At 33.7% G+C, this 22,279-nt stretch overlaps 2 protein-coding genes and 2 long non-coding RNA genes across 8 annotated transcripts; 3 read left to right on the top strand and 1 right to left on the bottom strand.

Moving 5' to 3' along the window:
- The first annotated feature begins 1,225 nt into the window (after positions 1 to 1,225).
- On the top strand, positions 1,226 to 1,975 carry LOC142619520 (putative disease resistance protein At3g14460). The gene has a single exon (XM_075792645.1). It carries the CDS (start codon positions 1,226 to 1,228, stop codon positions 1,973 to 1,975), a length of 750 nt encoding a protein of 249 aa, XP_075648760.1.
- Positions 1,976 to 3,227: 1,252 nt separating this feature from the next.
- LOC142621150 (uncharacterized) lies at positions 3,228 to 4,638 on the top strand. Its single transcript, XR_012841716.1, has 4 exons — positions 3,228 to 3,292; positions 3,414 to 3,849; positions 3,937 to 4,253; positions 4,431 to 4,638. It is a non-coding gene; the product is annotated as an uncharacterized LOC142621150 (long non-coding RNA).
- A 22-nt stretch (positions 4,639 to 4,660) lies between these two features.
- LOC142621149 (uncharacterized) lies at positions 4,661 to 9,133 on the top strand. Of its 5 annotated transcripts, XR_012841715.1 has the most exons (9): positions 4,661 to 4,778; positions 5,196 to 5,217; positions 6,392 to 6,517; positions 6,811 to 6,866; positions 6,966 to 7,107; positions 7,200 to 7,300; positions 7,567 to 7,703; positions 8,254 to 8,614; positions 8,776 to 9,133. It is a non-coding gene; the product is annotated as an uncharacterized LOC142621149 (long non-coding RNA). The 5 variants fall into 5 exon arrangements; XR_012841713.1 differs by lacking the exon at positions 7,567 to 7,703 and having other exon boundaries at positions 7,008 to 7,107; XR_012841711.1 differs by lacking the exon at positions 7,567 to 7,703.
- Positions 9,134 to 14,103: 4,970 nt separating this feature from the next.
- Positions 14,104 to 14,676, bottom strand: LOC142619518 (late embryogenesis abundant protein At1g64065-like). The gene has a single exon (XM_075792641.1). The coding sequence runs from the start codon at positions 14,674 to 14,676 to the stop codon at positions 14,104 to 14,106; it is 573 nt and encodes a 190-aa protein (XP_075648756.1).
- Between the last annotated feature and the right edge of the window lie 7,603 nt (positions 14,677 to 22,279).

The raw sequence follows: 22,279 nt of genomic DNA, 5'->3' as shown, positions 1-22,279 counted from the left end.
AGCTTATTCAAACAGAAAATTGAGAGAATTTAATCTCTGTATATTGATGAGAGTTTAATCTCTGTATACTAATCTGTAAAACTTCTAAAATTTAAACTAGCCGTTAGAAAATGAAAACAGAAATAACTAACTGATTTACATTTTTTTTTTTGTTTGATGAGACTGATTTACAACTTTAATCTAATCACCTAATAACGCGTGGATCAAACTACTAAAAAACACGTGAATGTCTCGTGCTCCGTTACTAAACTCTCTTATAACTCTGTCGTTTAGTAGCTTGCATGACCTGTAGTTTACGCAGCAATTGAGGCAAGCTGCATCTTGAGCTCTTCCTCTTAACATATGAAATTCCTTGGTTGCATTAGTTGATTTTCATTTTTTTAGTCTTAAAATTACCTAGATCTACAAAAATTGTCATTGGAAGTGTGCAATTTTATGCATTTAAAGTTACTTTTGAGATGGGCTTATTATTTGATTTATTAGTATTTTGCTATCTTGAAATTGAGCTACTGGTCTATTTACATCTACATTGTGCTCTTCCTTTTCGATTTTAGTGTTATTAGTTGCGGACCTATGTGTTGCGCATGATATTTTTTTAGGGTGATCTCTTTAAATCTATTTTGTTGCAATTTAGATTAATTTAATAAAGAGTAATGTATTTCATAATCATATTTTCATTTATTATAGAAACAATTATAAAAGTAAAATATATATATATATATAATTTATGTTGTACAAAAAGTAAGTTAGCAAATATATTCATTTTTTAATATCATAAAAAAAGTATATAGAATTTGGAAATTATTCTTTTAGTTTTAAACAAATTTTCTCAAACCCAATTTTTTCTACCTACAATTCAAAATACTGAAAACGTATATAAAAAATTAATAAAATTTAACAAAACTACAATTCAAAATAAAACAAAAAGGGAAAAAATAAATATCACATCAAAGTCAAACTCCAAATATGTAAAATATATAAAATGTGATGCAATCAAGTAAATTATTCAATGCATAATCAAATTCAAAATTTTTAATGAGGCCTTGAAGTCATGCAATAGAAATATGTGACTGATCCCAAGCAAAAGTGTCGATTGTAGCTTTAGCATGATAATTGTAAAATAATACTTTTTATTATTTTATTAGGTAGTTTATATTATTTTATTGTGTTGTATGTAAAAATAAAAACTGAAATGTAGAGTGAGTTGATAAAATAGTGTTTAAGGATGTTGGAGTGTGAACATCTTCAATCTCTTTCAACATCAGAGGGATCTCACCAGGGTCTTACTTCTCTCACTTGTTTGGAAATCAGGAAATGCCGTAATTTTGTGTCCTTTATGGAAATCAAGAAATGCAGTAATTTTGTGCCCTTTCCCAGCAAAGGACTTTGCGCCCCAAATTTAAGAAAGATTGAAGTCTCTGATTGCGAAAACTTGAAGTCACTGCCTGAAACGATGCACACCCTCCTCCCATCTCTTATGACTTTGAGATTGGTTAGGTGTCCAGAACTTGAATCAGTTGCTAATGGCAGTTTTCCCTCCAACTTACAAATACTTGAAATCTGCTACTGTAACAAATTTTTTCCTTGTTACATGCAGTGGAGTTTACAGAGTCTTCATTCTCTCAAAGAATTCATTATTGCCTATCAAGGCAATAAAGTGGATTCCTTTCCGGATGAGGCATTGTTGCCCCCTTCTCTTATCCGATTCTCCATCTTAACTTTTCAAAATCTGAAATTACTGAACGGTAAGGGACTTCAACACCTCAGCTCGCTCCAAGAGTTGTCGATTAATAGGTGTAACAATCTCGTGAGCTTACCAGAAGAGGGTTGGCCAGCCTCACTTTCTTTTCTATATATTGACAATTGCTGTAAGCTGAAACCATGGTGTCAGAAAGATAAGAAGGATTGGTCCAACATTGAACACATCCACAACATAATGATTGACGACGTAGTGATTTCACAAGCCAGAAGCTAATAAGCGCTTTTCCCCAGGTACTTGTTCTGCATTAGTTTTAAATTTATTCTCTTTATTGCTCAATTTGTTTATTCTAATGCACCATCACAACCAGCATTGTAATTTTGTTTGTTATCAGTTATTACCAAGAATCCATATTGAAAGAAATTGCTTTTTCTATTATTTTATTTTAAATTTTAAATGGAGATTGCTGCCCTTTATCAAAATCAAGCTTGCATTTAGTTCAGGAAGCATAAATTAAAATCTCAGATAAATTTTTTTAAATAACTCATATTGTGTATTTTTCAAAAGATTATTTTTCTATTCATCAAAGCTTGGTAACTCGTAGCCATAAAATAGTGTCATCAATATTTTAAAATCTTTTGTACCAAATTATTTATGAGAAGCTTGAAAAAAAATGATAATACAATTAATGAAAACGGACAAATAAAAATGACTTCATTTTGGAAAAATTCAATTTCCCATAAAGAACATATATATATATATATATAAATAAATAAAAAAAGGCCTACAAACACACAGCTAACTCAAACTAGCAATCAACCCTGTTTTACACATAGAGAGGAAAAAAAGAAGAATTTTTCTTCAATTTATTTTATTGAAGTTTTAACCAATGGCTATTGTAGCTATTGGATTTTTACATGATAATGTTTTGTGGTAGAAATATTAAAATTGGGTTTTATGATAATTTATTTAGGCTACATCCTTTACGTTTATAAAGATATCACATGGCTTAACTCTGCATACCACATTTTTAGTTTTAGTTTTGGTTGGTTTATTTATTTATTTTAAAATAAAATAAAATTATAGGAAAACTTCAAAACATCCAGAAAGAGGTTTAGAAAAAAAAATTGTGGTTTAAATCAAATTGTTGAAGTTAAAATATTTTTGGTTTATTTAGTAAGAGATGTTAAATGCTTTTCTACCTGAGGCCTTGGAGAGAGATGAAAAAAAGAAGCACTAGATCATGCTAATTAACAAAAAAAAATTAGTGACCTACACGATTTTCACATGGCGGTAAATGCTCATTTCCTTGCCTTTCTTTTGCAGGGTCACTATCTGTTGTCAATGACAAGTGCCTCACACACTTTGCCGTCAATTTTATGCCACTGCTAGTTGCTGATCCTTTAGCATCGTGTATGAACTCTTATATGTCTTTGAGTCATATACAGTTCATCCTTGTTTTAACCCCACCAAAAAAAAAAACTTACTCTCATTCTTTCTGGAGTTGCTTTGGCTTCATTATACATTCACTGCATTTCTACTTTGGACTTTTGAAGTACAAGACAAAGACCTTTAAAGAATGATTAACCCAAGGTGGGACAGTTTTACCAGCATATGTATTTGATGATTAAAAAAATTGTTTTATAAATTTTAGACTAATATAAGTAAATATTGGGATTTGACTTGGGCAATATGGTGTGCTATTTAACCTCAGGTGGACACTGAGGCAGTTGAAAGCTATGCTGCTTCAATAACTTCCTACATTTTAGTTGAAACACACTGCTTGTGTGTGGAGAGGGACTTGCTCAGGCTATGTCTTTGAGATTTCAAAACTTGTGGTGAATTGGAATATGTAAAGTCCTCTCCAGAGGACAGGATGCTGCTTTTGGTTATTTCTTCTCTTCCTAACTTGAGAGAGCTTAAAAGGTTCAGCACTTGACTACTCTTGCTGTCCTCCCCAGTTGGAGCTGTCAAACTCCCTCTCTTACTGCCATAAATTTTATTGCCCTATGGTGAGGCATTGCAGCCAGATTGCTCAGGTGCCTGTTCAATTACAAATCAAGGCCAAATTCAAGGCACTCTCATGTCATTACCAGCAATTACTAATACACATTTTAAAGCCAAAGATGCTCTGTGACTGTGGTTGTTAGGTTTGTTCAATTGAGTTGTTTTTCTTGGTATAAACTTCAGACCTATAATGATAAATGATTTTTAAAACTTTGTCAACTCTTCCGCAGGTTTGCAGATGCAAATGCACAAAATATTGATGCATCTGACAATATTATATGGGACAATTCCCATCTCATTTAAACGATGAATGGAAAAATTATAAACCTGTTTGAGATCTGAGGGGGTTGCTACCATCCAAATGAACCTCCTGCAATCAAAACTTCCAAACAGCTATTTATGTCCAATGAGTTGATGTCTTCTGCCAACATGTTCTGTTTATTCAAGTTTGGACTGCCATATGAAGAGCATTGAAGGTAATGGTGCCTCTTAGCTCCAATTTCATCTCATGAGTTTGTGACACCTTGACAACCAGATCATTTTCCACGTGAGTTTTCTCGGACGCATTTGAAATATTCCTAAAATTTATAACTTGATTTGTTTGTACTTTTGCAATGCTATTCAGTATTCTTCTTGCTTCCAGCAATTTTGTGTTCTTGTCTATATTTGTTGCAACGCAAATTATATACTCATTAAATTAATTTTTTGTCTTTGTACTTGTAAGTCCTTCATTGACAAAATTATACCAAAGAATGAAGGGAAAACAGTGGCACAAGATACATCCCTTGCATACATGCAGATGATAAAGTCATTATATGAACTAAAATTCCAATTTGAACCAAGCCACCATTTTACAGTTAGGTACTTCATTCTACTCGACCAGTTTCAGTTTGATTTTATTTATATCTATTTTTGAATTTATCTTTTGATAAATATATCTCAAAATATGTTTGAAGGATTAGCTGAAGAATGCCATCAATAAGATGGGATTTGCCTATTTCCCTTTATTGAGCATTGTTAAGTATTGTCCTTTCTTGAAGGAATGGTGCCATAAGAAGATGTGAAAACAAGGGTAAATTTTTCATTTTTACAGCAAGTGAATCAATAATGAAGGGATCATATGAGCTGAAAGTGTAAACTGAGTCCCCATCCGCTGTTTTCTTCATTCACATCTCAACATTTTAATATTACAGTTAGGTATATCCTTTTCTACAGAAACCAGCTAGTTGTCAAATTGATTTAGTACCTTTTTTACTGGATAATCAAATTTTGATTGGTGTTAATTCTGACAAAGCAAAAGGCTTTCCTGCTTGCTTCCTTCTCAGGACCTCTTGCTCTAATACCATATTAAATTACATATTTTCCCAAAATCTGAAGTTATTGGAATATGGTAAATTTAATCATTTAACCACATAATCCTAACAAATTCCTCATTGTGTTCTTCTGCAGGGGAATTTCTTTTTGTCAATAACATTTTCCTCACAATCAGGGGGAGGTCTGCAATTCTTCAGGTTTGTTCAGTTGACAAGTGCTTCTATTAGATTCCCATTGCACTGTGCTCAATTCCTCATTGTGTTCTTTTGTGGGGGAATTTCTTCTTGTCAATAACATTTGCCTCACAATCTGAGTCAAATTTGTGTGACTAGTTGCTTAAGATTTCTAAAATTCTCAAGTAGTTGCAATTCACCATTAAAATTAAAATTGAAAAAAATAATGAAAACCTATTCTTGAGGTATCTGTATTGAAGAGTCCTTTGCTCACCAATGTATTTGTTGACTAACAGATATTTTTTGAGGTTTGAGTAAACTATGCTTTGTAGCGTATAATCTCTTGTAGACATTGTGGCAGTTTGAAGCAACTTTGTTTGGGTACCTTCTTACCATAGACATGTTTTTCATGGCAGACAACTACTTGATCTAACAACTCTGGTCTGTGTTACATAATCTTTCCTTTCCTTTTCTTTTAATGTTGTTGTTTGTTTCTTTTCTTTTTCTTTTTTTAAATTTTTTTTAGGAGAATAGGAATGGCTTACAAGGGAGAAAATTGAACAAGGAATAAGAACTCAAAAATGTTTCAAAAAATAGAAAAAAAAAATGTTTTCTAAAAGACAATCTCCCCCCCCCCCCCCTAAAAAATCTGTTTCCTTATGAAATAACAAGAATATGTACTAATACTTGTGTATTAGTACATATTTTTCTACTGCCTATGTTTTTAGATATTTAATCATGCCTTTTATTTTTTTTCTCAACTCCTTTCTTGGCCTGCGTTTTTTCTGGATACACTGGAATTTTCCAGATGCTGAATATTTGGCTTTTGTCTTTAGTACTCAAGTAACCTAAATCATATTTCTATAAGAAATTTCAAGTGAGCTTTCATCTTCCATATTCATTGGGAAATATAAGGAATGATGTAAATATGTAATTGCGGTGGACAGCTAGATACTAATTAAATAAATACAATCATTGGTTACTTATTTCTTTAGATAGTATGCTAGTGAAGGATAAAACCTTGTTCATTATTTATTATCTTTTCCAATTTTTGTTTTGTTAGAAGAATCTCCTTTTATTGACCTTTCCCAAGAAGAGCATTGAACTGGTGCATTTATATAGGAAGTGCAATGGTTTTGCAGATGAGATTTGAAACTTATAATTTTAAAGCTGTCCTTTGCAACAATGATTGTGGCAGATGGAGTCTAGGTAAGCGTTTCCCAGGATTGCTGATATCTATCACGTATGGATTGACAGCCTTCACAAAATGAAGTTAATGTGCAACAATTTAATTTGGCACCCAGAGAACTTCAAACAATTTATGGTGTGTTCCACTTTTTTAGGCAATGTTTTGGCTTTCTCAGCTCACTACCAGCAGTTTCAGCTAAATTAAAACTAAATTAGAACAAAGAATAATGTTTATCTGAGAATGCTGGTAGTGAGCTGACAAAGCCACTACCAGCATTATTTTCAAGGATGCTACATCATTCTAGATGTTTTCCAGTTGACATGTATTTCTTTGCATGTTCTTCAAGGGGTTCTTCCAACAATAATATCTTGTAAATAGCTCCGTGAGATTCAAGCTTGTGATTTTCAAAATTATCACCTTGCTTTTAGATTCGGAGGTGGCTGCAGCGAACCAACTAAATCTTCCTTTGCAACCAAGACTTCTGGTAAGTATTCTAAAGAGCTGTACTTCCCCCTTTTTATTTTTCTTTTTTTCCCAAGAATTCTAGCAGAATTTTCCTAAGCTCTATTGTTGCTGGAATTAGGAGGTAGGCTCTGAGAGCATGTATTGTTTGCTTTTGTTTGAGATTGGACTTCCCAAGAGCAATGGAAAAAGTGACTACAGTTGGTCCTCAGTTTCAGCTTTGAAATTTGATTAAAGGAAAGCATTTCCTTTAGGCAAATTGAGTATGAACCATAATATTGAATTTTACAACTTGATTATTTTATAATTCTGTTCCTTTTTGCACATGGTTATTGAACTAATTTATACTTTATAGGACTCGTCATTTGCTCAGTGAGAGAATTGAGGTTGGGAAATTTGGGAGAAAGAGTACCTTTGAATAAATATTAACAGTGGCAGCATTTCAAAGCTCACCAGGTACTCCATCCTCGTTACCACTAAACTTGTTTGATATGAAAATCTTATAACCAACAAGACTAACCCTGCATTTATGCATTTCCATGTTTCAAATCATTTGAATCCTTGTTTTTCCCCTTCAAAAATATTTAAAAATTATAAGCATCATATCAAGTTTTTGGTAGTCTGTCACTAAAACTTTTCCTTACCATCACCATCCTTCTATTTCTTTAACTTTTACTTTGTTTATGCACACATGAAAAAGGCCAATGTTCTGGCTTTTTCAGCTCACCACCAGCAAATGCCCTCTTTGGCTTTGGATGGGTTTGGTGTCTTATTCACAGACCACTAGAAGTTTTTTGTTCAAGCAATCCAGTAATATAACATTGCAAGAGATTGTAGAAACAAATCTATCTGACTTCAGGTTAGTCCTATGTGCCATCCTCTAATTTTCTTAGAGATGCATACAAGTGCAATTTTGTTGTCGAATTTTCAAGGCCAGAGCAGTAGTTCCAATGAGAACTATGCGGGCTTGCAAGTCATGGAATGCATAAAATCCATACAAATGGATCATGCAACTAAATGGGGTTAGCTCATTTGCTTCAAACCATTGCTCTGGTTTGTCATTGTCTAACAAATAGAGAAGCATTTATGAGCAATTCCTTCATTCCTAAAAGAATTTCTTCTTCTGTTTTACTAGCCAATATTTTGGTGCTTGATAATGCCAAGTTATATCCCATTGAATACTTATCAAAACAATTATATCCCACTAAACATAATTCTTTTTTTTATTTATTTTCAACATTTGACTGTAAAAATCCACCATCCAGAATGGATTTATCACAAGCAGAAAATGATGCATTTCAGAAAATGAAACGGTGGATTTTATTTTACTTATTTAATTAAAGTGGGGTCAGGGAATAAAATTCAGTATATTTCATGTGCCTCAGTTTAAATCCAATTTACATAATCAGATGCAACAAACACACCTGCAAGTGGATATGGGCTTAATAAGATACACTCTTCAAGATTTTGGAATTGGTGGTGAACTTGAAGATGTGAAGTCCTGAGGACAGGTTTCTACTTTTGGTTTTCATCTTTCTAACTCCAGACAGCTCAAAGGATCACAAATCACTACTCTAGCTGTGGTTGCTATTGTCACCAGTAGGAGCTACTGAACTCTCTGTTTTACATCAAGAATATTATATAGTTCTATGTTGAGACAATGTTGCCTAAAAGAGAGGAAAAACTGGTTGCTGTGCCATTCTTGAGGCACTCATGTCAATACCAGTATTATGTGATCTCCAACTGGAAGAAGGTGCTATGTGATTGCAGGTTCGTTCAATTGATTGATTTAGTTATTTTCACCAAGTTAAAAGTAGATTAGTAAATGAGCTTTATAGATGTTCAATCAATTTATGTTTCTTAATATAAGCTTTGGACTTCTATCGACAATCAAGTGATTATTGTTAAAATCTTTGCAAACTCTTCCACAGATTTTGAGACGCGATATGTGCAACATGTTTAAGGCTTCTACAAATGGTATACTGGCAATTGGGTCACATAATTCTATTTAGTGCCTGGTTGAAGATCTGTGATGGTTGCTACAAGCCACGTTTACTACCCGCAGTAAAAAAGTCCAAAGAGCGAAATTTGCATCAAATGAGTTGCAATGATGAATGTCCTGTTAACATGTTCTGTTTACTTCATTTCAAGTTTAAACCTCCCTTTGCTCAGTTATACTATGAAAGAGCATGGCGCCCCAAAACTCCAATTTTCAGCACCTATATTTGGTTGAAAAAAAATTTCTGTAGGCAATTTGTATGATATCATTTGTGATTGTGACACGTCTAGAACTTTTTCATTTTCCGTGAGTTTCTAGGATGTCTTCCAAATATATTTTCCTGAATTTGTCTTCCTTTGTTACTTCTTCAATGCTATCAAGTATTCACCTTATTTTTAGCAATTTTGTTTTCTCTTAAGAATTCTATATATTGTGCCCATCTTTGATAATTTTGGCATCTGTCTTGTTTGTTAGTTTCGTGGGCTTTGTATGGTGTTCGATCCAGCCTAGGAGCATAGTTGTCAAAATCGCGATCCGGATCGTAAAATCGCACGATTTTACGATCCCACCTCACCAAAAAGTTTAAAATCGTAGCAGGATCGCAAAAATGTTAGGATCGTAGGTAGGATCGTGTAGGATCATATAGGATCGTAGGATCGTATGGGATCCTACCGATCCTACCATTTGGCTTGAATTTTTTTTTTTTTTTTTTTAAGTGGGATTCATTTGAGTAAACCTATTCCCACAAGCCCAAAGGGTTTTAGAAGCCCAATAATAAATTGAAGTCCTAAATTTACCCCTATGTCAACATAAAATCTCAAAAAAAACCTATAGTATAAGTTTAACGTTTTCAAAAACAAAACCTAAACTATTTAGAAACACAAAACTCCAGCACGTACCTCTGTCCCGCGCCTCCTCAGCCCTTTGTCAAAAACCCAGCACCTCTCAGCCCTGTTAATGGTGATCCATCACTGCCTTTAAGCTTTCTTAACTTAACTTTAATGTTTAAAAAATAAATAAAAAAACCCAGTCAAAAACCCAGCACCTCAATCCTACGCCTCCTCACTCCTCTGTCAAAAACCCAACACCTCTCAATCCTCTCAATGATGTTGGCATGAGCCATCGCTGCCTTTAAGCTTTTTGGTAATTTGTTTTGGTAGTTAGTACTTAGTAGTTTATCATTTATGTGTACTTTGATAGTTTGATTCCATATTGTTGTGTTGTGTATATGATTTTGACAAAGCTTTTAGGGTTTTTATTTTTCTATTTTGTTAACTAAATTAAGTCAAATTTAAAAAATTATGAAATAGGATCTTCATTATTTAATTAGCTAGTTAACCTTAGATTGAAAATTCTCTTTTGGATTACATATTGTAAAATTGTTGTTAGCTAGGTTTTATATGCTAACTAGCCTAACTTATTTTGGATTTGGAACTTAGAATTTGGAAAACATTTTCCATATGTGTAGATAATATTTTGGGTACTTAGTTGCTAATTAAACACGTACTGAACTTTTTAGATACATTATGTCAAAAGTTAAATATATTTTGCTTCGTTAGAATGACATAAGAACGATGTAGTGCGTGCAAATTACATTTTATGATGCAAAATTTTTTTTTTAAATGGATGAATTCATATTTTAAGTGATTATATAACATACAAAGTCACTATCAATAGGTTTTTTGCTTAAAATTTGAAAATAAGTAGGATCTTACGATCCACGATCCAATCCTACGATCTCCGATCCTACCTACCTTCCACGATCCTACGTAGGATCCCGATTTTGACAACCTTGCCTAGGAGGGCTAATTTTTCCTTAGAAATTGATACAAGTTCAAGATTTGAAAATACTAAGCGATTTAAAGGCATCACTTTATGGAAGTGCCAAATTTGCTTAGTCAATTGAATTTCAATACAAAATGTTTTGGAGATCGTAGTGAGATCAAAACAATTTCAACTTCAATTTTCCACAAATTGATATGACAAAGGAGCATGAATTCTTCAATTTTGGTTTCAAGTGAGAGACATTTAGGTATTTCTTCTCAAATAAAATAATGTAAGACATCTATATCTGGCAAACAAGTTCGAATTAAAAACTTTGACTAAAACAGTTGTTCTTGATAGACCAAATATGTATTGACTCTTTGTGATGAATTAACTAATTAATTAGCCAAGTTAATTAATTAATCTGATTAACATGCAATAAGCGTGGTAGCACAAACAGATCACCAACTAAATTAATATGCAGCGGAAAATAAAATTGACACAGTGATTTGTTTATGAATGGGAAAAACCTATAGGGCAAAAACCCCACCGAGTGATTTTAAGGTCACCACTCCCGAGAATCCACTATTATCATAACAAGCGGTTACAAGTAAAGGAATCCCAGTACCTTATACCAACCTACAGTCGAATCCTTATCCCAATATCCAATTGGACTTGTTCTGTAGTGACAATCTCTCCTTTTAATGCATGGTTCCCAGTACGTGACTAACCAATTGATTCACAGATCCAAGTACGTGACTAACCACCAACTTAAGAAGGATGTTGGCTGCAAAGTTCTTCAATTCATCAACACGATGAAGATCATGAAGCTCCTTGATTACAAAACCCTACGGTGTACAAACGCAACAGCTTTTTGAAGAAAAAGATAAACTAGGTCTCCGATCACAATATGCTTGTGAAAAACTTTTGCATCAAGTTGTACTCACTTGCACCAGCTATGACGGCCCTTGAAGCAATTCTTATATATGTTTAGGGTTGTGAGAAAAGAAAGCCTAAACATGTATACACAGATTTGAGTGAAATCAAAACTGAAAATCTGATTTTCATAAATATCAATAGATAGGGTATCTATTAAGCAACTGTCGAGCATTGGGTTAGGCTGCCTTTTAAACCTCGATAAATGCCATCTGTTGAGCTAGCTGTTGAGCTTTATAATCCAGCACTTCTTCACTTGATTCTTGAACAGATTTGGCTGGGTTTAACACTTGGACTTGAAACCTTGTTCCTTGAAGCATTAAACACATCCTAGATCTATCCAATTACAAGTAAAATGCATTTTGTCAAAAGATTAGCTAATTCTATATTAACATATGTTCCTAACATGATTCACATATATCCTAACAGTTCCTATGACCCTTTCCTAGATCTATGATAAACCAGGTCCATCCAGAATGATCCATATTTTTGTTTACATAAAAAGAAACTTTAACATACTTTCTATCCTCTTTTTCATATTTCTTTTAATACCAATAGTTTTATTTTTATAAGTCATAGATTATAAGTGGAAATACATAATTCCAATAACTTATCATCTAATAATTGATTGTAATAGTCTTTTAGTCTAATAATTTCACAAAAGAAGAAAAAGAAAATGCGTATATATGCAACATTAAATAAAGTAAAATGGCTTATAAACTAAGTATGCTTTTGGATTAATTTTTTGTTGAAAGTAAGCAAAATTGTAGTTATACTAAAAAAAAAAACCCTGTACATAAGCAAATATTGTAAAAAAAGTTGAAAGAAAAGACTAATCGAAACTCATATAATATATATAGTTTTAGGTATAAAATATAACTTGTTCGATAAAGTGAAAAAAGAGTAAATAAAAAAAAAACTTACGAGAAAACTACCTAATGTTAGTAGTGGATTCAATACTAAAAACATTAATATTTGAGAATTGCTCATCAAGTTGATGAGTAATGTCATAATTATTTTCATTTACAATATGGAAAATTTGATACAACTATAATATACTGATGAAGCACAAGCTCGTCAATCACAGTGAGTGCGTCCAGATGAAGTCGAACCTTAACTTCCGCTGTGGTGGAACCGATGAAGTTTCTCCTCTAATATGGTCACCGGTGTGGTGTCTACCACAACGCCTCTAATCCCAAAGTTATGATAAGGAAAGAAATAAACAATATAGTAAAAATAGCAAGTAGTTTTTCTCAGTGTGTCTACCTCTTTTTGGAGCTTGTGAGGAGCTTATATTTGTTTTTCACAATCCCTAGCCGTTGTGGTAATTATTGGGGCTTTAATGCCTCTTGCTCTGTAATGTGGACTTCAATAGGTGTTCAAAGGTCTGTACAGCTTTTTGGTAACCGTTTGGGATATTATTGCCTATATTAAAAGGTTTGGGTATCTTTGTCACTGATGTGGGCACCTGAGGCAAGCTCGTCTCAGGGACTGGCCTCGTCTACAACGCTGATTTCGTCTGTGGGAGTCAAATTCGTTAGTCCCATCATATACAAATATATGGTGAAAATAAGTCCAAAAAAATTAAGTTTAAAATCAAGTACGGGTTTGCACTAGAGGAGTTAGGTCAAAATCAAATACAGAAACTTATCAAACTAAACCAGTTGCTATTTCCATATCCTATTTTTTCAATTGGGTTTGGACAGAGTAACAAGTTCAGGTAGGGACAGCAAAAATTTACTGGCCCAAAATGGCAACGGAACAATGGCATATGCCGTGAAAGTAATCTCATACTATCTCCTCAATTTTGATTTCTTAGTGTTTGCTAACTAAAAGTAACACAAAAATTGTAAAACCGCACTTGGAAATTTTTTGAACGCCAAAAGCCCATTCACATGAATCGTATATGGCATTTTTTTTACCAACATTTTCAATCCCATACCCGAGCTTATTTTGGTTTAACTCGGGGAAAAAAAATATTTCGGTAGATAAGCAACCCCAATAGAAAATTTGGGTCTAGCATACCTAGAGCCTAGAAACTCCAAGAGTCGAACCTCCACTTAAAAAACAACTAATATCTCCGTGTCAAGCTCATTTTAGTTCTTCTTTTTAAAATTTTTTTTTTTTTAAAAAAAGCTCATTTTAATAAATTTCCCATATCCTCAACTTATTCTCTTTTTTATTCATTTTTTATCCTTTAACTTATTCAAAAACTTTAATTATTCATAAACTGATTATATATCAAGCCCAATTGAAGTTGCAATTTACCAAACAGGGATCTTAATCACATTTTTTTTCAAGACCTTTCTATTTGATAGACTTAAAACACCCAATTTGAGATAATAGTAACTGAACAAATCCCAAATTTCTTACCTAAACTGAATCTTATATTCAGTTCTATAATTAATCAGAATCTTATCATTATTCACCATATTGAAGGTTCATACACGTCAATTCAGGGCCTCAAGTTCACATTATTAACATATTATCTTTTTTTTAAGATAAGTAAATATGTATCTTTCGATTACAACATGAGGAAAATTAATGACAACAACAACAATTATAACTTGAGTTTAGTCTTGCATATAGACTCAACTGTCTGAGGAGTAATAAAAACAGATATATTACAATTGTTATAAACAGTGGCATGGAACTTGAAGATGTTTAACACCATCACTTTCCCAGGCAACACCGCTGTTGAAGTCAAATTCAAGCTCCCACCAGCAAAATCAGATAATAAATGGGGATTGATTAGCAATTTACCAGCCTTAAGCTCCACAGAAGTTGTAATGTTAAGCTTGTGACGTGCAGGCACATATCTTTGCTCAATTGTAGCTTCACCCACAACTTCCCCATGATAAGTAACATAAGATGTGGTGTTTTTGTACTTGAAGCTTCCATAGTTTGGGTTCTCAATTGCAATAACAGTGCCTAATGACAGTGTGACATTAGGTGTTAAGGCTGAGAAGTCAATGTTTTTTATGCCTTCAGGGTAGAGGGAAATTTTGGGGTCTTTAGGCTTGAAGATAGTAAAGAACAAGGTCATGATAACAATGACAATAATAACAAAGAAAATTGCCGTTACAGCACAGCATAGTTTGTGACTTCTACCGGAAGGTTTGCCATTAGCCATGTTCTCAGGTTAACGATAGGCTTTAAGAGATTCTTCCCAAGAGGAATTCTATAAATTAAGATACTACTAACATATTATTTTATGAAAAGTGAATAGCAAATATAATGTGAAAAATCCCAAAATAGTACAAACACAACCCGAGCCTCAAAGTTCTTTCAATTCACACCATTACAGTGAAATTCAACGGAACTATGATCAAAACAAGAAAGAAAGAAAAGGGTTGATAAACATGCATGTGGGGTGGTTCGATTTGTCATAAAGTATTCAAAATCAAGGTCGTTCACTTTCGGTGGAGCCGATATTTATTAGCAATAATTCTGACCAAACAGTGGCCCCGGTGACTTACTTCGGTTTATGAGCCACACAACATCGATCACTAGCTCAGAAAAGGTCGTTGACGCCAAGTCCACACTCGTTTGAATTTTGGTTTGAACAATCCAGGAAAAAGGGGGCGAGTCTCTGTTTTTGTTTTTCAAAAGGGCTGGTGTGAATGAGACAACTTTTAGATAAAAGTGTTGCCAGTGGATGAAAGTGTGGTGACTTGTGGGGTCTATCCCTTGTGAGGGAGAAGAAACATGTATCGGTAACAGGGTGAATTTTTTCGGTGGTGTGGGCTGGTTTCAGTGCAAACTACAAAGAAAAAGAGAGAGACAGATATTTAGAGAGGAGATAATTCAAATCCATGTGATTTAATAAAGAACAAGTTCAACTGCTTCTATGGACCAAAATAATTTATAATTTCCCATTGCAGGTGATAATTGCAAGGTATAATTTACAACCTAATTGAAAACAAACTTATGTTAAAGATTCATGGAGTTAATATTGTTGCCAATACTTGCCATAGATAATACATTCCAATTGAATAATTAATATATAACATATATAAACACTACTTAACCAAAAAAAATTGAAGTCTATGAGTTTGAACTCAACTATACTATATTAACCACTCACTTTTTTTATTTATTTATTTAATGTGAGTTTACTGGCAGACATATATCCAACATTAATAAACAAAATAAAATTGTGTCAAAATCCAAGATTGCAAATTGTTATTTATTAAAGGCCTAATTCTCTCTCTCTAAAATCCAAGCACTAATTAGATGATTATGCTGAGAAAGCATGTAAATCTTCATATTGAAATTTATAGGGAAGAGGGAGATATATGTGAAAGAAGAGATCAAGAGAACGATGCAAAAGAAATTATCATGATATCTCATCTATGGAACAATTTTTTTGTTATTTTCTTCTTATTCGTATATAGAAACAATATTACATAAAAATATTATAAACAATATGATTTATGTTTTACTATCCTAAGAAGGATCCTATATTTGATGTCTTGGATGGTAAATATTCATTCAATAATTTTGTTTCCTTTAAAAAAGAAAAAAGAAAAAGAGTGTTGTTTTTCACTCTGTGATGAGACAAGTCACGTATTAACCAAAAAAAGAAGAAGAAGAAGGAAATGAATGCAATTAAGTTAACTTTTATCAAAAAGAAAAAAGTTAACTTTATCAGATCTCATATTCAACCGAATGGCATCCCTAAAAGCACCAGGTCCTGATGCCATCCCTATTCTATCAACACTTTTGGGGGATTATAAACAGAGAGGTAACTTCCACAATACTAGCTTGGTTGAATTCAGGTAAATTTCCTTACCTAATAAAACATACTTTTGTCACCTTAATTCCAAAAATGAAGAATCATGTTTCGGTCTCTCAATATCGCCCTATTAGTCTATGTAATGTATTGTACAAGATCTTTTCAAAAGTCCTTGCAAACTAATTAAAAAAATTCATGCCAGATCTTATAACTGAGCATCAATCTGCTTTTGCAAAGAATAGGCTAATTTAAAATAATGTTTTAGTTGCTTTTGAGACCTTGCATTGTATGAAAAATCACAATTCAAGATAAACAGGTTTTATGGCACTAAAACTAGACATGAGCAACGTGTACGATAGGGTGGAATGGAATTATCTTCAGAAACTAATGGAAGAAATGGGATTCTGCTCAAGGTGGATCGGTTTGATTATGGAGAGTGTTCGTACAGTCTCATACCCAATTCTGGTGAATAGTGATCCAAAGGAGTTAATAAACCCAACAAGAGGCATAAGACAAGGCGACCCACTCTCTCTATTCCTTTTCCTATTATGTACGAAAGGATTTCATGGCTTAATCAAAAGAGCTGCAAGGGCAAAGGAGATCAACGGCTTCTCAATATGCAAAAGAGGCCCCAAACTAACCCACTTATTTTTTGCAAATAACAGCTTGCTTTTTTGTAAGGCAAATTCTCAAGAATGTGGAAACGTGCTCAAAATATTGGCGGAATATGAAGAGGTGTCGGGGCAAAAAATAAATAAAGATAAAACTTCTCTTTTCTTTAGCAAGTCCACAAAAGATGATGTTAAAGAGGAGATTAAAAATGTGTTGGGGGTGAATGAAATAAAGTCTTATGAGAGGTATTTGGGGCTGCCATAATTGGTGGGAGGGATAAAAAAGCAAGCTTTAATTATATTAAGGAGAGAGTGTGGAGAAAATTACAAGGGTGGAAGGGGAAGCTCCTTTCGCAAGCCGGTAGAGAAGTCCTAATCAAAGCAATTGCTCAAGTCATTCCAACTTATGCCATGGGTTGTTTCAAATTACCCTTGAGCCTTTGCCATGAAATTGAAGCAATGGCAAAAAATTTCTTTTGTGAGCAACGAGGTGATAAATGAAAAATACATTGGACTAAATGGTCGGAGTTGACGAAACCAAAAATAGAAGGAGGATTGGGTTTTCGAGATCTTGCTCTTTTCAATGACTCTCTCCTTGCCAAGCAAGCATGACGGCTCTTACACAATGAAGGTACTCTTTTTTACAGAATTTTTAAGGTGAGATTTTTTTCTCCATTGTTCATTCATGGAAGCAAAAGAATCGGCAACCGGTTCCTATGCTTGGAAAAACATTTTGAAGGGGAGAAAGGTGTTACAATTGGAAGCTAGATTCAGGGTGGGTAATGGAAAGAGCATCAAAATCTGGCAGCATCATTGGCTGCCCATAAAGCATCCTCCATTGATTTCATTCCCAATCATTGAATCTATGGAAGACGCCACTGTGGACTGCCTCATTGGCAACAATTCGGGTAAATGGGATGCTGAAATGCTTAAGGGTGTGCTCATACCAGCTGAAGCGGAACTTACTCAACGGATACCATTGCCTCGTTGCCAAACAAAAGATGTTTTGTATTGGCCATTCACTGCTGATGGACAATACAATTGCAAGTCCGGATACAAGTTTCTAAAGGATTTGGAGGAAAACTCAAAGGATGGCACTTACTCGGAGATGGACAAGAAATTTTGGAAGAGCATTTGGTCCCTGGAAGTTCCAAACAAATATAAAACTCTGCTGTGGCGTGCGTGTAGGAACTCACTTCCAACTAAGCAAAACCTGGTACGGAGAACAATCCTACAAAATTCCAGTTGTGACCGTTGCTCCTTACAAGCAGAGGATACCTTGCATGCTTTGTGGAGTTGCACGAGTTTGAATGAGGTGTGGGAAGGTGATAGATGGAATTTCCGTTCAAGGATTCATTTTGCCGACTTCAAAGAGTTGTGCAGCTGGATTCTTGATAACAGGAAGCCATCAGACTTGTTTGCTATTTAGGTGTAGAGCATATGGAACTAACTCAATAAACTCAGGCTGAATCACTCTTGCTACCTTACCAAAGAGCTGCAAAAGATGACAGAGGAGAGCTAGAATGAGATTCGTAGAAGCAACCTCAGGCTTAACCGTTTCAACTCAAGCTCAACGCATCAGACTTTGTGGACTGCTCTTGCACTTGACAGCTACAAGATCAATTACGATGGAGCGCTTTCAATTGCAGACAACAAATCTGGGATTGGCATTGTTGTACGGGACTGTCATGGAGAGCTTATTGCTTCACTTATTCAACAGCTGAACCAGGCTTACCAGCCCATGGAAGTTGAGGCAATGGTAGCTAGTAAGGCTGTGGAGTTTGGCAGTGAGTTGGGTCTTCATAGAGCCATAATTAAGGGTGACTCGAAAGTGGTTGTAAAGGCCCTAACATGCAAGCAATTCGGGTTGGCTCCTTTCGCCCATTTGATAAATAATGTGTCGTTATTTTCCAGTTTATATTCACAATTGTCATACTCTCATATAAAGAGAGATGGTAATAAAGTTGCTCACAGTTTAGCTACGCTAGCTTTGACAACACAAAGTTGTATGGTGTGGATGGAGGATGTTCCATCTTGCACTCTACCTTTTGTTCAGGCTGATTTGGCCGCTCTATAGTCAATTTCAATAAAAGTCTTCCTTCTCAAAAAAAGATCTCTTATTCAACCATCATAAATTTTACCAGTTGAGTTAATTAGAATCCACGATTGATTTTGACATTTAACTGTATATGTATGAACCATTCAGTCCCCCAGCCATTCAAATCAAAGCATCAGTTTTGGTAAGATGGGCTATTTCTTCCTCCTCTTCATTTTGACCTTCTTTTCCACTTTTAAAGGACATTCAAACCTCTATTATTCACCAAATAAAAGAACTTGATTTGGACTAGTTGACTAGCTTTAGAAATAAAGACCGTTCTCTAGAAAATTCATCAAAAGCTTATATGCGTGTCCCACGAGTGGCACACATTCAAAGAAGTGAAAAATGGCAGAGACCCCCTGAATTGTAATACTGTAATGGAGAAAGTGAACGTTGAGATTGGGTTTAAATTCTTGACTATACATGCGTGATATGTTATATATATGTCGTTTTACTTATGTCTTTGATGATAAATGTAAAGCTACAGGTTGTTTAACAGAAGTTATTAGTTTGTTGCAATTCAGTTTTTACTTTATACTTCTTCTTCTTTTTTTAATGAAAAAAGGGTCTCCGTTGTAGATTCATCATGAACCCCACATCACGTGATTGCAATGGATAATACCACATATACCACACAAGCTTTGTTGAAACTATCGCTCTAACTGCTCTTCTCTGGGACTCCTACCATCAAACCATGTCCGGTGTTCTTCACAAGTTTCTGTAACCAGATTAACTGTATAATATTGTCCAGTCTCCATTGAGATTTCTTGGCCTAATCAGTGTATCCTCCTGGGCTTGTTCAAATGAGAATCATTAATGATGTGGTTTATGACTTGCTTTGCTGCATAAAGACAAGGGCAAGTGAGTTCTAGAATAACCTCTCCTTTCATTAGTCTGCTGCTCTTCTTTGAATGCTATTTTTTAAGCTATCCTGTGCAATCGGTTATGCTTTTGAAAACATTTTGTAATAAATTATCTCATGCACATATTTAATACTTATTATATTATTTTGGGAATCAACTTCAATTATATAATATGTCATTAGAAATATTTTGCAAGAAATTATGTTATACTTATGACTTATGTTTAGTAATTATAAATATATGTTATAATATTTTGAGAATTAATTTCAATTATATGACATCTCATTAGAAAGAGATAAAATTCAAATTAGTAAAATTAATATAGTTATGAATATGAGCTCATTATGCAAGTAAATTGAAAAATATTTAATCATTTTCACTAAATTAAACATTCAATTTTTGTGTGTTACAATTAGCTCAACATGTAGTCTCTTAAAATTAATGTTTTAGTTTGATGATAAAGAGCAATTATTATGGTAAACATCGTAAATTGAAATTCTATGGTCACTATATTCTCAACGCATGTTATTAAACTTGATTTGTAGAATGTTATATTCCAAACAAATTGTTTTTTATATAATTCTTTTAAAAATAACTATGAAAATTTAATGTAAGTTCAAGTTACATCTTTTTTACACCACAGGTTTCTAAAAGATCTAACCATTAGAAAAATAACTCTAAATATTTATTGTTTTCCACCTCATCTACAAAATAAATAGCATTTTTTTTCTCTCCTTGTTAATTGCTTTCCATCTACAATTTTATTGCAATTTTACAAATTAACAAGGAAACCACTTCTCTTTCTCTAGTATCCTTGTTAAAAAAATAAAAAATAAAAAAGCAAAAACTTGTTGCGCACACTTCTACTCACGAGAAAGCAAATAAAATTGCACTACTTAAAAATAAATAAACACTACGGCGACTGCAACACTAATTGTTCATAGGCATTCAACAGCAACAGAGAACTTCCCCAGGGCCACATCCCCTATCCCACATTATATCAATTGGGTTCAGCTTTAAAATTATCAATTACAGTCCAAGAAAAAATTTATGTGTGGATGGTTAGATCTATAATTAGAACTTCCCCATGCCAAACGTCACCGATGCTCTGTAACATATCTTGGATAAAAATGACTCCATAAAGTGGTACAATAAAATGTCTGTGGTTCACGTTTTGGAGAGTGAAGGAATTAGTGATCTCACTTTTATAAATCTCATCAAGTTCCTAACATTCATGTTCTTGATGATTTTCAAGTTTTTCCATTATTTTGTCATCTCATTATCTCTTTTGTCAATCCCTCCATCTCCCTCCTTATAACATCTCCAACTTTATTTTCAGTTTCATCTTCAGCTCTTGCTGCAAAGTATAATCCCAGCCTCTCTGGAATTGTTGAATTTAATTTTACTTCGAACTTCACTTCTTGTCAAATTTTCATTGCATCTGTAATTAGTGGTTTCCTTTAGATGATCTTGTCCTTCCATTCAAATGAATTATAGCTTCAAAGATACTGAATCTTACGGGACAATTCCAAGATGCCATTTGCTTTTGAAATCAGTTTTTTTTTTTCTTTATTTTATTCGCAATTTTTCATCCTCTAGAAAACTTAAACCAAAAAAAAATTAGAACAAAAATAATACTAGAAGTGAACACAGCAGAGTCATTCTCCGCTAGTAGAATGAAAATGGTGAACTGGTGGTTTACTCAGCACATACAAAGTCCTCTTTTTTCTTTTTTTATGTTGCACAACATGATATTATTGTCAATGTTCACTTTCTTCTAGTCCTATCTCAAAACATGAGCTGCAATGCAAGGCATATTATAAAGAGAGAGAAAAAATTGCAGAGAGAGAGACACTGCTGAAAGAAAGTTATATCGTTCTTAGACTTAATCTGTTATACGGCATGCCGTTGAGAGATTGGTTTTGACCGTTTAAGTTCTTGGCTGTACTGCGTGATATGTTACATGTCGTTTTACTCAAGTTTTTAATGATAAAAGCAAAGCTACAGGTCGTTGAGCAGTTAGTTTCCCAATGCTCATTTCATCTCTATCTGAAACTTTTATGCATTTATATTCCTGTTCTTTGTTTTTCCATTTAAGTTCATTGCTCTGCCCAAAAAACACTACATTATTGATTAATTGAATGTCTCTTAATTTCCACTTTCAATCAAATTGTTTTATGTTCCTATCCCATTTCTAGTCAAATGTTTCTGGACATGAGATTATATTTACTTTATCCCATTTCCACCAAAATTCCAAACACGTTAAAAATTACAATAATCCATTTACAAAGCCTGCTTGTCCATAATGCTTGATTGTGATTGGTTTTAAAAAGGAAAATTTATAAGATCCAAAACAAACAAAAAAAAATTGCTAGGCAAACGTTTACAGGAGGTAAAATGCAGTAGGACATTCTTAAATTCTTCTT

This window comes from Castanea sativa, chromosome 12 (genome assembly GCF_040712315.1).
Source record: "Castanea sativa cultivar Marrone di Chiusa Pesio chromosome 12, ASM4071231v1".
Lineage (NCBI taxonomy): Eukaryota > Viridiplantae > Streptophyta > Magnoliopsida > Fagales > Fagaceae > Castanea > Castanea sativa.
Note: the sequence above shows the minus strand (reverse complement) of the source record. Positions and strands in the feature narration are given on the sequence as shown.

Coding starts and splice junctions, on each gene's coding strand:
- LOC142619520 (XM_075792645.1), top strand. CDS start 1,226: ATGTTGGAGTGTGAACATCTTCAATCTCTTTCAACATCAGAGGGATCT.
- LOC142619518 (XM_075792641.1), bottom strand. CDS start 14,676: ATGGCTAATGGCAAACCTTCCGGTAGAAGTCACAAACTATGCTGTGCT.